Raw genomic sequence first — 23,335 nt, 5'->3', positions numbered from 1 at the left:
AAATCAAGGAAAAAAATATATCTCAGAACAACTTTTCTTCTAGGTGATTACTGCCCAATTTTCAATGACCTCCACAAGAAAGTTGAAATCTAAGAATGAAAAAAATAAAAACCCTATAAAAAGAAAACCTGACTATTGAACATTGCATATGTCATGTTTTTGGCTCTCGAACATAATCAAGAATTGTCATTGGTTTCAACACACGTATACCATGTCATACTTTGCAAAGTATTCGATATCTATTAGCTATTCAAACCAAATACAGAACGGTACCACATCACAAAATATTAATTCCGTATTTGCATGTACAATATAAATATAAAGAAGGTTTTAGGTAACATCTAGCATTTTAATAAAAAAAAGTAACCAGCAAAACAATTACATTTAAACTAGTGCATTAATTATATATATAATCAAATCCACGCGAGGTCTACTGGAATTGTGTGCCATCAATTTTTACAACTGACCAATCCAACTCCCTATATACATATAAATGTTGTCAGGATGTTCAAAACTAGCATTGGTCAGATAAAACATGTTCGTTACAAAAATTTAAGCAAGCGTATCTAAAGAAGTTATAAAAAAAATAAAAAATATATTGTTCTCCAAATTGATTGTTAAATTATGATTTACGAATGTATTTGTATGTTGAATGTTGTATGAATATTGTTTGATTTTTGTATGTTGTAAATGTTCAATATTTGTTGAAATGTGTAATATTGTATGTTAATTGTCCAGCAAATAAGGATGTTAATTGTATTTAAGAAGAAAAAATTGAAATCATACATGGTTCTTAAAAACAAACCGCGTACAAAGAGTAACATACATTATATGTATATAAGAGCCATGTTTCATTTTCAAAAATCATACACGGTTCCCTTGTAGAAACCGGGTATATAGCCCATGTTATTATACACGGTTACTATGATGGTGTAATAATAACCTGTTTCCATGCCTTTTTATTGAAAATCGGGTGTTCGCTTATGGGAACCATGTTAAATACGGTTCGGCAACCGTGTACAATGTATGCACTGTGATTTAACACAAGATGGTTTTACTTTGCTTTGTCAAAGAGGACCATGGAAATATGCTTGTCAACGGTAACTGGAGTGCAATGAGCTAGATAATAGAAGCTTTTGACAACACTTAGAATGGTTCCTTTGGTGTTGCATTCCTGGAAATTAGGGCTTTCAATCAGCAGTTGTGTTAACTGTTGCATTTCTCTTTCCACTTCCTTGCCAACTCTGATTTGGTCTCCTTGTTCGCTGGGCAAATCCTACACACAAAGAAAAGATGAAAAGGGAATTTCATTAAATACCGTGCATACCAGTGCTGGTAACTCAGAAATAACAATTAAATACCGAAAACAGGTATGTAATATGTAATTCACCAGTAAGTTTTGTTTTTTTCACTAAAATTAATTATGAAGTACTATCTAATTTTCTATCATGCATTATTTGTAAGTGATTTTAAAATATTAATGAGAACAAGTCCAGCACTACTGAAGGCAGCTTCTGAGTTGATGCAAGACTTGAGAGACTTCGCTATATAATTTTAAAAAAGAACAAATAAAGAAACATATAGAACATACCGTAGATTGAAGTTTTATTTCATGAAGCCTGCAGCTGATCGAAGCAGTTAGTTGTGAAATCTTTCTATACTTTTCACTAACAACTTCAAATTCATCCGAAATAGATCGCCCGGCACATATTTCTATTGAGTTAACTAAAAGTAACCCCATTTGACCTATAGGACTCAACCTGTAGTCAGCTTCACTGCCACTCCAAGTCAGCAGCCACTTCATCCACTACAAGGCCATGAGAAGAACTAATTAATTAGAAAATATGGTGAAGCTACATGACGTAATTTTACTAATTCTACCACATACTGACCTGAAAAAAAAAATACACCAATAAAAATGCCAAATAAACTTACGGCATGTCTTAAATAATGGTAGGTGAATTCTTGCTGGCCCTGATTTTTTGAAAGTGAGCCTGACTCAGAAGACATGAGTTCTAGTGTTTGATTTAATGCAGCTGCCAACACTAAACCCTCTTTTCTCTTGTTTTGCTCTCCAATCCTGCAACACAATTTCATTTTTTAAGTATATATACTAGTTAAATGATGAACTTCTATATGTTCACTGTTTATCTTGCCCACCAAATCAGAACTGGTTATGTACGGTTTCCAACTAAACAAGCAAAGAACGTAACAATTTAACTCTTTTTTAACAAATTCACCAAAAATACATGGAAAACGATAAGATTTGTATGCTATTTTCATGCTACTTAGATAGACTCCTCCTTTGATTCATACATAGACCATTTGAAGGCATAGACAATAATTAGTATTTGTTTTGTCTTATGAAATTTGCACATATAAGACCTCAAACTTTTCAGATATCTGAAAAGAATCAATTATGTATAATATAAAATTTATATTTATTTTTGTAAATTTTTTGAAAATATAAATTGTTTTTATTTTATTACGCATTCTAATTTTTGTAATTTTTGGTTGAATCCTTTCATTTTTTCTTATGGACAATAATGTATTGTTATTGCAATATAGCTTCAAATTATGATTTCGTCTCTTACTACATTTCTTGACATTTGAAGTGAAGAATATAACATGTATATTGTGTATGGCTAATGTAAATGTAATAAACTATAGCAATATTATTTAGTCTTCACATATCTTTTTGGAGAAATTAACATTTCTAAATTTTATTCTATTTTTAGTACAAATAATAATTTGAAAAAATAATCCAAGTTTCAGATCCTGTTTGGTCGATTCCATAATCAACCTGCCGAATTGATCTAAAGCTGAAAAAAAAAATGTCCTTGATGTCGGCAGTATATTTATTTGTGAAAACATTTTGTATACAGAACAGAAACACATTGCTTATATGAAATAATATGTACTTGTATATTTGAATGTGAAAAATACTTGTTTCAAAACAGAAATTGGCTACAAATAAATTTTATTAAGCATAATTAGAAGGACATACCTGATAAAGTGTTTAGGAGAGCTAATATTGGAACTCTCTTTTCCAAGAAAATTGAGAATGAACTCATGTAGTTTTCGTGACCAATGACCACTAGTGAAGAATGAAGTGATAGCATCGGCAAGTAGAGAAGTCCGTGCCCAGGCAAGTCGCTCAGTTGCTCGTTCTGGCTCAAAAATTGAGGATACTGCTATAAAATAAGCTCTCTCGACATCCTTTCTCTTCACTTTAAACTTCTCTAGCTCTGTTTCCTTGTACCACCTGTTATGTTTCACAACCACAATTGATAATCATATGCAGATCGTATATAAATTCAATTAGAAAAATTTCTTGGATTTGAAAATAATTTTACCTTTGCAGGTTGTTTAACTCAAGTTGATGTACCATTTGACATCGGTTGAAGTCCACTTTTGCAAACTCGAGATATATGTCGTTGCAAACAAATGGCATCCTACCAACAACATGGAATATCTAGATGTCAGCAATAGTAAATATGTACCTAAAATACATGCAAATTGCAAAAATAATTTACCTGTAAAGAGTTTTGCCTATCCAAACATCACTGCTGCCTCCATATTGATTCAAGTACAGCCTTGTTTCAACACGCGGTAGACTTGCGTACCATGGGAAATCCAATGCATATGCCACCTGCATTTAATTGGAAAAAAAAAACTATAATAATGCTTCAAAGAATGTTTTTTGATGTACATGTATCATTTGCAATATATATAAAAAATTTGGTAAAACAAAAGAAATTTTGTCCTCAATTTAAGCTTTTAATCTTTTTAATTACTGATGTTATCAACGATGAAAGAAAAATGATGTAAAGTAAATATTGCTCAAATTCTCATTAATTCCACAAAAAGGCATTTATTGGCCCATTTACCTCTCCTGGGAGGTCCTTTGTAATAATCCACTTATCTCTTAGCTGGCCAGAAACTTGTTTCTCTCTTAAAAACTTGTAAGAGAAGTTCATTGCCTGTTGCAAAATATGCTCGTCAGGAAACATGGTTTGAGAAGCCCTGTTCAAGTTGTAGATGCCGGTCAAGGCTTGATTTGACTGCCCTGCAAAGCAGAAGAACTCCCCATCCTTTTGGAAGTGCTTAAATACACCTAAAATAAATTAAACAGTAACAATAATAACATTGTTAAGACAAAAAAAACAATAAATATAAGTTGGGAAATATTAAAAGATTTGTTGAAAGTGTATTTGTATAGGTAAATTATACCCTTACTACAGCCCTCTTTTTGAAAAGAAAAGATTTGTAAAATGAAAATAATTCACAATGAAGACAAGCCACTTTTTAATGCATCTTACATGGGGAGACATTATATCCATACAAACGAAGAAGACGGAATGCCATTGATGTATCGTCAATATCATGTACTGTCGAATTCCTTGCCCAACATACCCCTTGATCAGTCCAAGCTCTGTTATCACATATATAGACAATTAGCATTTGAGTTGAAAAAAAAAATAATCAAATTACAGCTGATAAGTATATACAAGGATAAGGGGAGCTGTATACTTATGGACATAATCCAACAAGCTGACAATTTCAGTTTTGAAGTACCGAGAGATGCCAAGGCGCTCCAATCTATCAACAACCCACATGCGTTCGAAAAGATTCACTGGATAAACATTCGGTGCTAACAAAACAGAAGGAAGAAAGAAAAACAAAAGAAGTATATTAATTACGAAGGTTGACAAATGAAAATTTCCCATTTTATGTTTTGAAGTGCATGACAGAAGACATGTGTTTATAAATTATTGGACATATCTACAAGTTAATATTCTGTAAACAATTAATATTATTTACCTCCACCATGAAATCTATTGACAATTTGTTTAAGATAACTAAGGCATTTTTCATCATTTGTCTGGATAAATGCATAGGCAGTAGAAGAAGGAGAAAATAAAAAGGAGCCATCATCATATTGAAGTTTGAGAAGTCTTTCCCAATTTAAATTAGGCAACCCTTCTAGGCTATGAAGGAGTGTCGTTGGAACGTCATGCATAAGATCTTTGGGGATCCTATTGAAAATGCAAAAAAACCGATAGAAAAGAAGATTTAAAATATCAGTGTCGATGAGCATATTTTTAGACAGATTGATACCTTAAGTGCATAACCTGTTGGGTCATACACATGAGCAGGTTGAAACAGATCTAACAATACATACATTAATTTCTGATATATGTAGGAAATACATAAAATATATGGGCAATAATACATGAGTTCATTTCTGATATTTGAAAGCATGGATATGGGCCAAATTCGATTGTGGGCTGATCTACTCCACTATCATCATATTCTTTCGGTTATTTTGGAAAAAGTTGCGGTTTCTGGCAACTGACTTAAGGGTTATTATAAAAAAAGAGCAACTGATTTGATCTACATATATAGAAAAGTAAATGCAGGATGGGATCTGAACCTCTTAAGTTTTGTGTCCCTCATGGCATTTATATTTTGTAGGATGGGATCATCAAAGGGCAATTCTAAGCCAAGATCCTTCGCCATTTGCAGTAGAGAAGGGAAAGCAATCTCAAAACCTATAGGCATATCCTCCGTTACTTCGTTTGCCAATCTACACATGTTCTCACGAAGAAATACCAAACCTAACAAAAAAATAAAAATTCTTTATTTGGCTTAAAGGAAAACAAAAAAAGAACCTACAGGAGGTAACTTCTGAATAAAGGACGAAATATATATATGTGATTTGTTTAATTTAATTGGCAGTCACTACCTGTGTTGCATCTTTCAGGTTGAATCCTCCATGTGGTCAGCACAATGACACATGCAAGAGTGTTGATCATCCGATCATATGCTGAGAAAAAACCTGCATCGCCCCATGACCCATCTAGCAGTTGATTGGAGACAATCCATTCAAGGCTTGATGGAAATTGTGGACCTTCACCCCCATTGACGTCTTTTATCAATGCAACCCATGCTGTGTCATATGGTGACACAGTAATTTCTCCATCATTAATTGATTTTAACATATCCTTGATTGTCTTCATAAATTCTGGTAATTTGGTTCCCTCTGAAAGCTGCAGAACAAGATATGGAAAAACATTTCTTATGGAAGTTACTGTTTCTAAAATGGAAAAATGAACTTCAGAGCAAGTAGCTACCTTTTCATCAGTTGGAAGAGTATTCTGAGATCTAAGAGCTGGAACAACATTGCCCATGAATTGCATTTTGTAACCTGTATATAAATTGTCATAATTAAAATTGGGTTCCCTGTACATGGCACTGCATTTTATTAATATTTGAGAAAAGAAAAATTCTTTCATAAAAAAATAAGGAATTTGAATAAAAGAAAAAAAAAAAACACAATACTCTAAGAAAAATAAGATCACTATCGATTCATTTTTGTAAGGTTCAATGTTCACGTATATCATGACCACAGTCTTGTTTTTAGAATCACTGCTATATCTAAGAATCATTAACAAATCCGTGATATTAAATATGGGCAACCCTTCCAATAATATGTAGTCCACGGTTCCATCTTCCGAAAAAACAGATATTTCTTAAAGCATAGATAATCTTATATTTTTTTAAACTAAATATTTTGTTGACAAATATATTTCCCCGAAGTGAGCAAAAGAGCCCCCTCCTCTGATAATGCATAGCTTTGAAGGTAAATTGAGGTGGAATAGCATAATTGAGGCAGACAATTAATTTTGGGATAATGAAAGTTCTTTTCTTTACATTTTGGGCTTATCAAAAACAAATATCTGAATTGACTAATTATATCCATTATACACAGTTGTGCTGTTTTGCTTTCCACTCTAAAAACTCTGGGCCACTATTTTCTCCGGAGCACAGAAAATGTACATTATAGTTTGCAATAGAAGGTTAACTTTAAAAAGTACGTAAACATAGATTCATCTACATTTCATCATGTGTAGGGATATTCTAGAATGTAAATGTTGATATGAGAAACGCGTCGCCTTTGGAGATTCTAATGGAGAGTATAATCAATAAAAAATGAAATGATAAAGGGTCAACAGAAAGAAACAAAGATGCAGAAGGGATGAGAATAGGCACCTTTTGTCATGTTTTTGGATAACGGATGTTGCTGCCACTGCTTGTTATTTTTACTAGAACTGCATCTTACCCCATTATTGCATCCCTTAATCACTACGCCCATTTGTAAAATGTCTCCTTGCTTCTTTCCATTGCCTGCACACATTTAATTATCACACGAAATTAAGGTTGAAAACAGAACAAAGAACAGGCATTGCAACTTTGAAATTAAAATGTTTCATAAACTCTCATCCATTCTGTGACAAATGGGGATCCCTCAGTTTTTCTATTTGCAGCTGCATCCAGTTTTCATGTTAAGTTTGTGTAAAATTTGTCGCTCATAGAAAGTTGTTATTATGCTAATCTGAACTAGTGAAGTAAATAAGTCATGATGTTACTAGCCACAGCAGATAACGTCACAAAATACGTACATCAAATGTGTTTGCTATGTGACATGACTAGTGTGTCACATGATGTGACCATTGAACGATGTGATTATCCTCCACCATTTTAGTCAAGTGACATCACGTGACACGTAATATGACTAATTTTTATTAAACACAATTTATTTTAATTTATTTTGTATTAGTTTCTTATTTCTTAATATGTTATATTATTATTTTCTACGAACTAACTTGAGCTTACAGCTTAATATGTTCTTTATCATGGAGAAAGAGAACTGTATGCACTTAAACATGTAAATAGTTTATTAACGGAAGAATAAATTAACTGAAAATAAGATCAAGAGAGAAGACGTGACAAGGTACCCAACGGAAAAGGTTGTACTAGAAGGTCATGAATCTGATATGATCTTGGGAGGCTGAGTGGTAACCATGGTTTCCAAGAGGCCATGTAGGAGGGTGGTGGATGCATCAAGATTTAGAGTAGTGTTTTGGGAGTTAAAAGTGGAAGACGAAGCGTTACCCGAAATTGCTTGTACAAGTGATATGGTGAGGTAGCTTTATATATGAGAGAGGAGGCCTAATAAGGACAAGAAATCATGCGCCCCCTTGAACAGTACCAATATTATAAAATTCATACCGATCGACTTCTCTTTGAATAGTACTAATACGAGAAAGGTCATGTGCCCCTATTTCTTCCTAGTCATAATTTACAAAGAATGCAACATTTACAAGTCATAAGTTAATGAGACAAGAAGCACTAGCAAAACACTAGATATTCAAACCAAACATAGAAAATATCACATATGAACACCACAAAATAAGGCTGAATATCATTATATACATATGTAATAGAAACTAGGCTTTAAGTAGCAACTAGGAAAACACATGAGCACTTTAAATTATAAACAAAAAATATTTATAATTATACGGAGAAAATGATTGTTTTCACATAATTCTCTAGTATACCATACATACAATAAATATCTATCCATTGAAACTAAATATCAGCATAACTCAAAGACTTCATCATAAAATAAAAAAAATATGGTGCTTTTTTAAAACGGAGGATCCAAGTATCTTGCACTTCCTCTGCAACACCGATAGTATGGACATATAGTCCGAACGTGTCATCACTTCTCCAAAATTTGATCTTAACCTCAAATGAGGGTTCAGTTATTATACCAAAACAAATATTCAACTTATAATAAATTAATGGAAGTTGATAATTGTACCCCAAACAATGTATCCGTGCGCGTCCCCCAACCTTCTAGAATATCGGTGACAAAAAGATCAGGTTTTACTTCATACAGCGCAATAATAGTACCAATCTTTCTTTATTGTATAGAATTTCGCTGCATGAAGAGAAAAACGCTCTCTTAAATAAATTTAACAAAAGCACCGCCAAATGTAGCGAAACAATCGTATAATTTAAACATATAAATAAAAATGTTTAATCTACTTCGTTCAAGTGTTTAACTTTCATTATAAATGAGTTAAATTTTCATTTTTAAAAACAAAAATGAATCTCCGAATTCGTCCCCGAGCAAAAATTTACAAATCTAAACTGGAACCAATCCCCAAGCGCGTTCCCGAGCACAAAATTTACACCTCTAAATTTGTACTAATCCCTGAAGGCGTCCCCCAGCATAAATTTTCTTCATTTGTGCAGAATGTGCTAGGAACAATACATGTGAACAAGTAAAACATATAAACCAATATGTACTGGCAAGCAAATAACATAAACAAAGCATTGAAAATTTGTGTATATAAACCTGTGTTTACAAACACATTTTAAAGCATATAAACCTGTGTTTATAAACATTGAAAAATCTGTGTTTACAAACACATTTTAAAGCATATAAACCTGTGTGTAAAGCAAGTAAACCAATATATACTGGCAAGAAAACAAGATAAACAAAGCAATGAAAATTTGTACATATAAACCTGTGTTTACAAACACATTTTAAAGCATATAAATCTATGTTTACAAAAAAAAATTGAAAAATTTGTTACAAACATATAAACCTGTGTTTACAAACACATTTTAAAACATATAAACCTGTGTTTACAAAAATTAAAAAATCTGTGTTAAAAACAGATAAACCTGTGTTTACAAACACATTTTAAAGCATATAAACCTGTGTGTAAAGCAAGCAAACCAATATATACTGGCAAGAAAACAACATAAACAAAGCAATGAAAATTTGTACATATAAACCTGTGTTTCCAAACACATTTTAAAGCATATAAACCTGTGTTTACAAAAAAAATTGAAAAATTTGTTACAAACATATAAACCTGTGTTTACAAAAATTAAAAAATCTGTGTTAAAAACAGATAAACCCGTGTTTACAAACACATTTTAAAGCATATAAACCTGTGTGTAAAGCAAGTAAACCAATATATACTGGCAAGAAAATAACATAAACAAAGCAATGAAAATTTGTGCATATAAACCTGTGTTTACAAACATTGAAAAATTTGTTACAAACATATAAACCTGTGTTTACAAACACATTTTAAAGCATATAAACCTGTGTTTACAAAAATTAAAAAATCTGTGTTACAAACATATAAATCTGTGTTTACAAACACATTTTAAAGCTTATTCTTCAAACACATTTTAAAGCATATAAACATGTGTTTACAAACATTGAAAAATCTTTATTTAATGGATTACTTGTTCAAAATGGAGACTGTATTTTTAGTTATTAAATTGTTACATTACGCACTGGAGTATTCTTTTATGTGTTTTCAAGCTGCCGAAATTCTGCCAAGTATTGAGTGTGGGTGATCGACCCGCACTGAAAATGAGTGCGTCCGCACTCGTGTATATTTCTGTGTATTTTCAACTACTGAAAATATGTTCCAAGTGTTGAGTGCGGGTGACCGACCCGCACTGAATTGAGTACGTCCACACTGAGGGTATTTTTAACCCTAAAACTCAAATCGAACCTTCTCTCTCTCCCCACAGCCCACTTTCCCCATTTTTATGTGATTTTCGCCCAAGAGAGAAGAAAACGAGCGTGAGAGCTTCCTTTCCCGCTCAAGCCCCGATTGTTGTGAGAAATAGAAGTTGGAACCGAGCAAGCGGCCGTGGATCTCTCCTAACTCTCCGATTCGGTATTCCTTTCTCTCCTTCTCTCTTTCGAAACCTCGAATTTTCTCGATTTCTCGGGTTTTCGTTTTAAACCCGAGATTTGTGTTCGAATTGCTCGTGGACTAGTTCCTCTACACTCCTTGCTTGTTTATTTGTCAATCTTTTTCCTGATTTCCTTCCGATTTGTGGATTTTGATTTCTAGGGTTTCGTGCCAAAACTGAAATCGGGCATAATCGTGAATTGATTTGTTTAATCCAACCGATTAGACTTGTAATCGGTAGGGTTACCTCTTGATCTTGGATTTCTGAAACGTTTAATGACTAATTTGAAGTTTTGACCAAATTAGGGTTAACCAATCGGAAAATTGAACGGTTACGGGAACTGAATTTGTGAACCAAGATTAAACCTAGTATACGTGTAATATAGGTGTAGGCTCGGTCGAGCAAGACTTCGTGGGGCAGTTCGAGATGCCCGATCCTTAACTAAGCGGTACACTCGTCGTAAACAGGTGCGGGATTCTTGGACTTGTTTGATACTTTATTTTCAGGAATTAAACTGTTTATTCGTTTGTCATGTTGAATATCATTGATTGCATCATTGAATTGTGTAAAGCATTTGCATAGCCCAATCAAATTAAACTCGAATTTATGTGACTTGAGTGATTTGCATGCTGGTATGGTTGTAGGTTGTGTCGATCTAGTATGATCTGATTTGATTGAAAGTCACCACGATTTGATATGTATGTGAATGGATTTACGAAGTTAAGCACTTGGATCCAATGAATTTGCAAAGTCGGGCTGTATGCTGGCTTTGATTCCCAGGATCCCAATGGCCTTAGGTGAACGACCCTCAATGTTTCCCAGTACCGGTTGGGACGAGGGAGGGTGATTATGTTATAAGGTGTGAATTGGAATCGTGGGTGACATGTGTAACGTCTGTGGCTCGGTGGCATTCTCCTACGTGTTAATGCATTTGGAAGGTCAATTGAATATTGCGAATATTGGAAACGATTCTAAAGAGAATTTTCTTTATGTGACTTGAACCAGACCTTAATAAACGGTTAAGCCAAGCAATTGCAGATGGGTGTCAGATAAAGGGTCCAGCTCGGTGGAACGTCTGTAGGTGTCAGTAACCCTACAGACGAGGGTTTGATAAAGGGTCCAGCTCGAAAGAACATCTGTAGTTGCTACAAGCCCTAATGAATCGAGTTAAGCCAAATATTTGTTGTGTTTGAAATTCATCTTGGAAATTCCGTTAACTGTGATTCGTCTGATTAATTGTTGTCGAGTATTGACATTCTGTTATTTATGAACATATATACATCTGTTTGAATTGCTATTGCATGGGTTTCATTTTTGAATATGGAGTTTGATTGCAAGTCCAATAGTCTAACTGTGGCAAATTCGCACTAAGAATTTATTCTCACCCCCACCCTTCGGGTTACTTTACAGGTACTGGTGCGACTGATTCCGGAGAGGCACGAGCATAGTAGGCCTTAGTTGCTTACCATTACATGACCTTAGATATGTTTTGTTGTATAGATTTAGGGTAGGCCTCATGGTTGGTATCCGGATGAGATACTTTTATTGTATTATTTTCTGTCCAGACTGTGTACTCTGATTATATATTAGAAACTTGTTTTATATTGCTTGTTGATCCTGTTTGAAATGTTTATTACCTTGTAAGCATACACGACGTTGTATGCTTACGGCGGGGGACTGTTGCGACCCGTGGTCGCGGGGTGTGACATAAATATTAAAAGCTGTTAATTTGCATAATTAAAATTAGAACCAATCCCCCATTGCGTCCCCGATCTAACACTACAGCAAATCCCACTTTCTGCGACCGGAAAAACGGTCGCAGAAAGTATCGGCGCCGGTCGCAGAAAATCAAAACGGTCGCAGAAAATCAAAACGGTCGCAGAAAGTGAAAAACGGTCGCTAATACCCCGGTCGCTGAAAGCATTGTCGCAAATACCGTCCTAATGACGTCACCGGTCGCTGAATGACGTCATCCGGTCGCTGATAATTTTTCTGCGACCAAGATGTTTTGGTCGCAGTTGTTTTTTACTGACGTCAGGAAATGGTATCTGAGACCGGTGAAACCGGTCTCTGATACCTAAATACCGGTCGCTGATACTTATATCAACATTTTTTTTGTATATTTTGTTATTTACATTTCTTCATGACATTTCAACATACAACATTACATCAAATAACATAAATAAGACAACAAATGACATATAATTCCACATTCACATCGATTAAACAATAATATCAAATAATATCAAATAATCATAACATACATAATAGCTTGATTTGAATTTAATATCAAATATCGTACAACAATTCAATATTGACATACAATCAAGGAGGACTTATTGCGAGAAATTTCAGCTTCAAACGATAAGCCGATTGATGCAATATGGTCCTGCGCATGCTTCACAAAAAGGGGCGTAACTTTTGATCCGTCCGTCGGATCGGGCTGAAATTTTGACAGGAACTCCACAGCCCAAAGGCCGAAAGGAAACCAATCTATAGATTCGTTTCGCCCATCGTGGGTTCAGATTCGCGATCCGAGTCTTCCTTCATGGACTTTTGGACCTTTCTTTATAATTTTAGAGTTTTTAGGATCATTTATGTTTTTTTTTATGTATTTTAACCATCGATTCTTCATTTTAAATCCAATTGAACTGACACAAAATCCTACTTACATGCATTAAAGCTATTTATTTGACTAAAATTATAACTACCAAAACCCATTGCTTTATACAATCTACAATACTGGACGGGTACCATTGGTACCAACACTGCCACCACACAAGCAACACGGCAGCAACAAAAATTAGAGACAGAGTTACAAGAATCAAAGCCGCGTAACACCCAAAATCAAGTAATTCAATCGTGTCGGAAAAATCAACAATCCGCACTCGATTTATCAAATCCAATTCTACGAATCATCACGACAAACAAAGAAATCAGCAAGGAAAAGAGAGAGAAGATACCAGTGTCGTCGGTTCACGGCGTATGGTCTGGGCGAGTCGTTGGTGGTGCTAGTCGTGAGTCCAGAAGACGGCACGGAGAAGAAGGCTGGTGCTGGCCGGTGCTGGTCGTGAGTCCAGAAGACGGCACGGAGAAGAAGGCTGGTGCTGGTCGTGAGTCCAGAAGACGGCAAGGAGGAGGAGACGGCGCGGAGGAGCAAATTTTTGGGGAGGCTAGGGTTTTGGCGGAGAAGAAGAAGGGTTCTGGCGCCTTCCAGGGATTTAAAAAAAAAAAACTTTCAGCGACCGGCGCCATCGCCGGTCGCTGATACCGGTCGCTAAAAAATTATTCTGTTGTAGTGTAAATGGATTTAAATTGTACTTTAAAGTACTTTAAAGTACGTTCAAGTAAGTAGTTAATTAATGATTACATGACTGTTAATAAGCTGGGGGACTAGCTCGGGGATTAGTGATTACAACTCCTCCTAACAAACTGTCCACGAAATTAAAGTGCAAGACAAAACCGTAGAAAGCTAACATTTAAAGCAATCAATGTAAAATAGCAATGCGTTAAAATATCGATGCGTTAATTAATGGCAAATTAAAAAATTTTCATTATTAGCGGACAGTTAAACCCAGTTAAACCAGTTCGGGGACAAGCTCCGATTTGATGGGTTGGGGTACCAGAACATTTCTCTAAATTAATAACTAATGATAGCCTTATTTAACCATGCAAGTAATCAGATTTTTTATAGCTTACTAATTAGTTATTATATATGTAATTTGTGTTATTACAAACTTTAATGCAAGTATGAATAAAGTAGTACTATTTGTATATATGAAAACCTACAAAGAGGTAAAACAGTGACATTCTCTAGCTTATGAAATATCTGTTCGAGCGGTAAAAAAACTTCTAGAATCATTTCCTTAATTTGAAAAAGTAAAAACGCAAGGTTAGAATAAAGTGAGCACCTAGCTATCCTCCGTAACAATCCTCCATTTCATCCCCCAGTCATTAACTGCTTCAATAACTACTAACTACTTAGGGAGACCACTTACTATTTGGGGACCACATAATATTTGAAATATTTTACAACTGGCGCGCTAGTATTCATCTATAATGCATCAAGTATTCATATATAACACATCAAGTATTCATACCTAATATATCAAGTATTTAAAAAAAAAATGGACACGTTTTTAGAGGTGGAATTTTTTTTCTTCGTTTAATCTAATCAATATTTTTGACAATCGGTGAGAAATTTTGCAAATCTAAAATCACGAATGTTTTTGACATAATTTTATCTTTAAAATGAGATCCATGATGACATACTTTCGAGTTGTCCGTTGGAAAAATATTCATCCTTATCGAGAAAATATTCATCATTGTCGTGCAAGTGCAAATATAAAAATTGGACACATCACTCATCCATATTTTACACGTTTTTAGAGGTGATTTTTTTTCTCCGTTCAATCTAACCAATATTTCTGACGATCTGTGAAATTTTTTGCAAATCTAAAACCACGAACGTTTTCTACACAATTTTATCTTTCAAATAAGATCCATGATGACATACTTTCGAGTTGTCCGTTGCACAAGTATTCATCTCTTATCGAGAAAGTATTCATCCTCGTCGTGTAAATGCAAATATAAAAACTGGACACATCACTCATCCATCTTTTACACGTTTTTAGAGGTGGGTTTTTTTTCTCCGTTCAATCTAACCAATATTTCTGACGATCTATGAAGAATTTTGCAAATCTAAAACCACGAACGTTTTCTACACAATTTTATCTTTCAAATGAGATCCATGATGACATACTTTCGAGTTGTCCGTTGCACAAGTATTCATCTCTTATTGAGAAAGTATTCATCCTTGTCGTGTAAATGCAAATATAATAACTGGACACATCACTCATCCATCTTTTACACGTTTTTAAGGTGGATTTTTTTTCTCCGTTCAATCTAACCAATATTTCTGACGATCTATGAAGAATTTTTCAAATCTAAAACCACGAACGTTTTCTACACAATTTTATCTTTCAAATGAGATCCATGATGACATACTTTCGAGTTGTCCGTTGCACAAGTATTAATATCTTGTCACGCAAGTATTCATTTATACACATTAAAGTATTCATTATAAGACATTAAGTATTCATTCATATATCTCTATTTTTTTTTCAAAATTTGTTTTTATGTCATTTATTTAATACGCAGTGGCCTAATTTACCATTAATAAAGCTTTGTTCTTTGCAAAACTCGCTACTTCATGAGGAATGAGAATATAAACATGAAAGAGATTAATAACATATACATATACAAAATTATTTTGATACGATCGACAATGATGGATCTGACCCGGTAGAGACGTGCTCTAGTATTCATTCATACACAATGAAGTATTCATTCATATACGTTGAAGTATTCATTCCTGGCAGAGGCGTGCTTGATTGGGATGGAGTGATGGATGATCTCCGGCAGAACGTTCGCTGGAGCAGGAGTAGCAGGCATAGAAGGAAAAAACCGAGGCGAAAGTGTAAGAGGGAGGAAGCTTATTGTATTTACTATTTTGAGGTGGGAGAGGGAGGGGAGCTTATCGAAGGAAAAACGGAGGCGGAGGAGGAGGTGGGATGCGGAGGTGGGAGAGGGAGGTAGAGGCGGAGGTGAGGTGAGGTGTAGGAGGTGGAGGTGAGAGAGGGTGGTGGAAGGCGGAGGTAGGAGAGGGAGGTGGGAGGCGGAGGCGGAGGTGGGAGAAGAAGGTGGGAGAAGAAGATGGAGGTGAAAGAGAAAATGGAGGTGGAAGAGAAAGGGAGAAAGATGAAAGAAATAAAAGGTTGTTAGAAATAGTAGTTATAGTTATAGTTAAAATAGAAAGTTAGTTAGGGGATGAAATGAGGGATGGATAGGTGGGGGAAATTATAATTATCCTAGAATAAATTAAACTCCAAGTTAGAATTACAGGGATGGAAGTGCGGGGATAATTATCAGCATCCGAATAATTATAATTATCCCACAATTTTATCCCTCCTCTATCCCCACAGCTACAATTTAGGAAGGTTGTACTATGGTTCCCACTAATTATTTAAACACTTCTAAAATTAAAGGGTCCACGTTAAATAAAAATGGTGATAATTATTTAGAGGTTGTACTGTAGTCCCCAGTAATTATTTAAATACTTTTAAAATTAGATGGTCCATTCTAAATTAGAGGTTGTACTATGGTCCCCACTAATTATTTATCCATACAAAAAAATATTCATCACGATAAACATATACCAGGTGATTATTCAAGTATTTTTTACATAGGTATAAATACTCCAGGTGAAAATTCTAAATGACTAGTTCTATCCTTTAAATTATTTATTTTATGTTATTAATTTTATGATTAGTTGTATCTTTTAAATGATCAAGCAATAAAAAGAAAACGACAAATAAATAACTAAAGTAGAAAAATAAATATGAAATAAAGAAATGGAAAGGAAGGAATAAGAAAAAGAGGGACATCTCAGAACTTCATGATATTTACGTGAACTCGAGTTTCAAAATTAAAAGCCCACCATCTATTGCAAATATATCAGACCTAGAAATACTGAAAACAATTGCGATTCTTGGGTCATGGCTAGAAAACTTCCCACATCGTGACTTACATGTGGAAAATAAAGGTTTGCATGGTTCGACAAAATGACCCCACCGGAAGTTTCGCATGTGGAAAATAAAGGTTTACGGATAGCGACATGTATTTTCTCACACTGACTGGAAAAATTGACACAGATAGTAACATGTTTTGTCACACTGACTAAGAAAATTAAAACAAATAGTAGCATGTTTGGTTCCAATTGGCTGTGAAGTTAGAATTTGACTTGGGTTTGGATTTCGGAAAACGACACCTGAGGTTTAAGTGAATTTGATTAGTATATGGTTGTGCTAGCCAGAAGTATTGGAATATTTGATTAGATGCTGTTTACAAAAACAGCCAGTTGTTTGAAAAATATACAACATGTGCTCCAATTCTTATTTTTAATATTTTCAAAATGAAACGAATTATGATTAAAATAGTGTGCTAAGGAGCTGTGGTCCGTTTGGATATTGTTCACTTCTAAATTAGTCACCGAAAGTCCTATATATATAGTTAGTTATTCCCTTTAAATTACTTGTTTTATGATTTTTTAGAAATTAATTGTATGATTATAAGTTGTATCTTTTAAATGAACAAGCAAGAAAAAGAAAACAATAAATAAATAAATTAATTAAAAAAAATATATGAAGTAAAGAAATGGAGAAGAAGGAACAAGAAAAGAGGTACTTCTCAGACCTTCATGACGTTAACATGAACTTGAGCTTCAAATTAAATGCCCACCATCAATAGCAACTATAACAGACGTACAAATCCTGAAAACTGTTGCGATTCCTGTGTCAGGCTAGAAAACTTTCCACAGTGTCTAATCAACCTTAGAAAGTTACATGGTTAATCTCCTCTCAAAGAAAATTATAGGCGACATTGTACTGTCAGAGCTTGTTGATATAAGGGCATTTCCATATCTCAGAACAGTGAAGTCAGTTAAATTGGAGGGAGAATAGAATGCAGGTCGTAGATATTGTTAAATTTGCAATGAATCTTACAAAGCTCACCCTAACCAATTCTAATTTGATGGAAGTTCTGATGCCGAGGCTATAAAAACTACAAGCCCAGAACTTTCTGAGTTTACATGATGGAGCATACATAGGAAAGAAAATGATTTGCTCCGAAAATGGATTCCATAGTTACAGTTCTATGCATTAAATTATTGATTTAGTCAAGCTTATCTAGTATGGATTAGGGTAAATTTTTTTCATTAACATAACAGATAATGATACAGATGAAGGCTGCTCCTTACCAGTTATATATAGAGAAATATATTTATATGGCGATGATAAATTATATGAAAAATTTGATCCATGACTTCGATATATCTATTCAAGGGCATCAGTTTACCCGTTAACTTAATCTGTACCGTATTCAAGAAGACTGGTATGAGTAAGTTTTTATTCGTTTAAAGGAATAAGGTTAGCGACATGTATTACGTCACACTGACTTGGAAAATTGACACACAGATAGTACCATGTATGGCTCCAATTGACTGGGAAGTTAGACTTCTCGCTTGGTTTTAAGTGAATTTGATTAGTATATGTTTGTGCTCACCAGAATTATTGGAATATAAATATTTGATGAAATACAGTTTACGTAGGACGCAACCGGTTATTTGAAAAATATACAACATCTTCCCCAATTCTTATTTTTAAATATTTTTAAAATGGAAACTAATCATGATAAAAAAATAGTGTGCTAAGGAGCTGTCGTCGGTTAATAGTCACCGAAAACTATAAATGGTTAGTTCTATCCTTTAAATTATTTGTTTGATGATTAATTGTATCTTTTAATTTGTATATATGTATATGTGTATATGTATATGTGTATATGTATGTATATATGTACATATGTATGTATATATGTAGATATGTATGTATCTATATATGTACATATGTGTATATGTATATATGTATATGTATATATGTATATGTATATCTATATATGTATATCTGTATATGTATATATGTATATCTGTATATGTATATATGTATATACAAATATTATGAAAACTGGAAAAAGAGAAGAAGATCAACAAGCTGTCAGAGTTTGAAATTTTTTGAATAAAAACCAAGTCCTTAATTAGTGTTATATTTAGACTTGTGATATCCAACTGACAAATAAAATCAAAGTTATAAAGAGTTATGACATCACTTCATAAATATATCAAATATCTTATTTTTTGGCATACACTCTAAACAAGAAATTTTTTCTTCACAAAATTATTTAAATCAAAATACTAAGACCTCTAAAAAAAAAAAGAGGACCGCCCATGGGGGGTGGACGGTCTGCTAGTGGTGTGACCCGCCTCTGCAGGGGGCGGTCTGGTGGGTTTTTTGGGCCGCTCGTGGGCCTGGCAGTCGGGACAGTTTTGAAAAAAAAACAGATTGCAGGGGCATTTTTAAAATTAACTTTTTTTGTAGGCTATGAATAAAAATGGCTGCCAAGGAGTGATAGTTCAAGCAAATGAGTCCATCCGAAGTAGTTGCGCATGCCGAAAATAAAGGAATAAGGCTAGCGATCGACATGTATTTTGTCACACTGACTTGCAAAATTGACACGCATGCAGATAGTACCATGTATGGCTCCAATTGACTGGGAAGTTAGACTTCTCGCTTGGTTTTAAGTGAATTTGATTAGTATATGTTTGTGCTCACCAGAATTATTGGAATATAAATATTTGATGAAATACAGTTTACGTAGGACGCAACCGGTTATTTGAAAAATATACAACATCTTCCCCAATTCTTATTTTTAAATATTTTTAAAATGGAAACTAATCATGATAAAAAAATAGTGTGCTAAGGAGCTGTCGTCGGTTAATAGTCACCGAAAACTATAAATGGTTAGTTCTATCCTTTAAATTATTTGTTTGATGATTAATTGTATCTTTTAATTTGTATATATGTATATGTGTATATGTATATGTGTATATGTATGTATGTACATATGTATGTATATATGTAGATATGTATGTATCTATATATGTACATATGTGTATATGTATATATGTATATGTATATCTGTATATGTATATGTATATGTATATATGTATATCTGTATATGTATATATGTATATACATATATTATAAAAACTGGAAAAAGAGAAGAAGATCAACAAGCTGTCAGAGTTCGAAATTTTTTGAATAAAAGTCAAGTCCTTAATTAGTGTTATATTTAGACTTGTGATATCCAACTGACAAATAAAATCAAAGTTATAAAGAGTTATGACATCACTTCATAAATATATCAAATGTCTTATTTTTTGGCATATACTCTAAATAAGAAATTTTTTCTTCACAAAATTATTTAAATCAAAATACTAAGACCTCTAAAAAAAAAAAAGAGGACCGCCCATGGGGGGTGGACGGTCTGCTAGTGGTGTGACCCGCCTCTGCAGGGGGCGGTCTGGTGGGTTTTTTGGGCCGCTCGTGAGCCTAGCAGTCGGGACAGTTTTGAAAAAAAAACAGATTGCAGGGGCATTTTTAAAATTAACTTTTTTTGTAGGCTATGAATAAAAATGGCTGCCAAGGAGTGATAGTTCAAGCAAATGAGTCCATCCGAAGTAGTTGCGCATGCCGAAAATAAAGGAATAAGGCTAGCGATCGACATGTATTTTGTCACACTGACTTGCAAAATTGACACGCATGCAGATAGTACCATGTATGGCTCCAATTGACTGGGAAGTTAGACTTCTCACTTGGATTTTAGTGAATTTGATTAGTATATGTTTGTGCTCACCCGAATTATTGGAATATAAATATTTGATCAAATGCAGTTTACGTAGGACGCAACCGGTTATTTGAAAAATATGTAACAAGTGCTCCAAGTCTTATTTTTAAATATTTTTAAAATGGAAACTAATCATGATAAAAAATAGTGTGCTAAGGAGCTGTTGTCGGTTAATAGTCACCGAAAATTATAAATGGTTAGTTCTATCCTTTAAATTATTTATTTTATGATTTTTATGTTATTAATTTTATGATTAGTTGTATCTTTTAAATGATCAAGCAAAAAAAAAGACAATGACAAATAAATAACTAAAAGTAGAAAAATAAATATGAAATAAAGAAATGGAAAGGAAGGAATAAGAAAAGAGGGACATCTCAGAACTTCATGATGTTTACGTGAACTCGAGTTTCAAAATTAAAAGCCCACCATCTATAGCAAATATAATAGACCTAGAAATCCTGAAAGCATCTGCGATTCGTTGGTCATGGCTAGAAAACTTCTCATAGTGCCTAATCAACCTTGGAAAGTTACATGGTTAATCTCCTCTCAAAGAAAATTACAGGCGACATTGTACCGTCAGAGTTTGTTGATAAAAGGATATTTCCAAATCTCGGGACAGTAAAGTCAATTAAATTGGAGGGATAATAGAATGCAGGAAATTAGTCGTACATATTGTTAAATTTACAACAAATCCATTATATCCATGGTATTTCTATAATAGATAATAGAATACAGGCTACCAACAGTAATAATCCATTATATTCAAGGTAATGCTGTAATTTTTCTTGTATGCCTACGGCCTTCTTGCCAAAAAATATAAAAAAAAACAAAAAATTGGTCTTCAATTTTGGTTTTTCTTTGGTGACCTCTTTCCAACTTTTCTGAACCAATATTCAATATGAAAAGTAGAACTCCGTGCATGACTCACATGGATGTGAAAAGTAAAAGTAACGATCGATGGGTTTAATATTCAAATATTTTAGTCTTTGATATTGAAACTACACGAATATCACCATTTTGTTATAATTCAGAGAAATTTGAAATCAACAAGTTGGTGGGTATTAATATTCAAATACTTTAGTCTTTTGTATTGACACTACACGAATATCACCATTTTGTCATAATTCAGAGAAATTAATATTCAACAAGTTTATGGAGATTACTATTCAAATATTTTAGTCTTTGATCTTGACACGACAGGAATATCACCATCTTGTCATAATTCAGAGAAATTAAAAATCAACAAGTTTATGGTCATAATTCAGAGAAATTAAAAATCAACAAGTTTATGGGGATTACTATTCAAATATTTTAGTTTTTGGTCTTGACACGACACGAATATCATTAGCTATCTTGTCATAATTCAGAGAAATTTGAAAATCAACAAGTTGAAAATTATCCTTACTGATGAAATAAAGCGACATAAGGTGGCTGGTCTATCACTAGTACAAAAAACACGACCATACACGATATATTATACATGGATGCGAAAAAAATTCGCATTAATAGTGTAATGGGAGGAGGCACTCGCGTAAGAGAAAAAACTCCAACATATACACACAGACAGTTATTACATAACCGTGTCCAAAAGTCACCAATATTTTTACACGGTTTATTATGAATGAACCGTGTACTACGTTAGCTGATCATACACAGTCCTGAAAGAATAATCCATGGACAATTATGTTAAATATCCAAACATGGTTTTTTTATGAACCACATACGTATCATACGCGCTTTCTCAAACAAACCTATGTAAAAAATTATGTTAAGTCATTCTCGTTTTCAATCAATTTAAGTCATGCCCTCTTCATTTTCTAATATTAAGTTCATGTATATCTTCATTTTCTCTTTTATCCTTCTCATATATATCACTAAACCCTCTTACAAAGGGTAAGGAGATTTATCTCCGTTTGACTTTGGGTGTCACCAAAATTTAAGTAACATGTACGATATTGATGGTGCTCAATATCTTAGGTGGATTAATCTCAACGACATCTTTGCTTAATTTGTTTGATTGTTTTACATTGACAAATTGATCAGCGTGGAGGAAGTGGATGACATGTCATTCCGCAAGAGCACTTAAATAGTTGAGCTTTACCTGACCTTATTCAATTCAATAACTAGCAAATATCTTTTATGACAAATTGAAAATGTAAATTATGTTTGATGTTTGTTGAATCAGTATGTATGTATGTTATTTGATTCTTTTAATATTCCTTTAATTAATAGGCAAGCATGAATACACAATTTGTTTTAAAAAATATACATATGATACATGTTATTTCGACATAACTGTGTATAAATATTGTGACTTAGTATTTACATCAATTCGTACCTATTTTTTATATTATACATGGTTGTTTTTATGAACCGTGTTCACTTAAGCTTCATTTACATGGTTTTGGTTATGGAACCGTGTATGAGTAGTCATCAGGGTTTTAATTATTGCCCT

The 23,335-nt window shown here is 33.6% G+C and overlaps 1 protein-coding gene across 1 annotated transcript; it reads right to left on the bottom strand.

Annotated features, from left to right (window-relative positions):
- Nucleotides 1-1,025: 1,025 nt before the first annotated feature.
- On the bottom strand, nt 1,026-7,969 carry LOC144560934 (ent-copalyl diphosphate synthase 1-like). Its single transcript, XM_078310147.1, has 15 exons — nt 7,803-7,969; nt 7,057-7,191; nt 6,138-6,211; nt 5,750-6,053; nt 5,438-5,621; nt 4,825-5,039; nt 4,534-4,654; nt 4,323-4,435; nt 3,891-4,117; nt 3,537-3,652; nt 3,357-3,455; nt 3,008-3,265; nt 1,936-2,080; nt 1,592-1,807; nt 1,026-1,276 (listed from the first exon to the last, which is right to left on the bottom strand). The coding sequence occupies exons 1-15, from the start codon at nt 7,906-7,908 to the stop codon at nt 1,055-1,057; spliced, it is 2,535 nt and encodes an 844-aa protein (XP_078166273.1). The 5' UTR covers nt 7,909-7,969; the 3' UTR covers nt 1,026-1,054.
- Nucleotides 7,970-23,335: the final 15,366 nt, after the last annotated feature.

Source organism: Carex rostrata, chromosome 10 (assembly GCF_964058835.1).
Source record: "Carex rostrata chromosome 10, lpCarRost1.2, whole genome shotgun sequence".
Lineage (NCBI taxonomy): Eukaryota > Viridiplantae > Streptophyta > Magnoliopsida > Poales > Cyperaceae > Carex > Carex rostrata.
The sequence above is the reverse complement of the archived record's forward strand: the minus strand, read 5'-3'. Positions and strand labels throughout refer to the sequence as shown.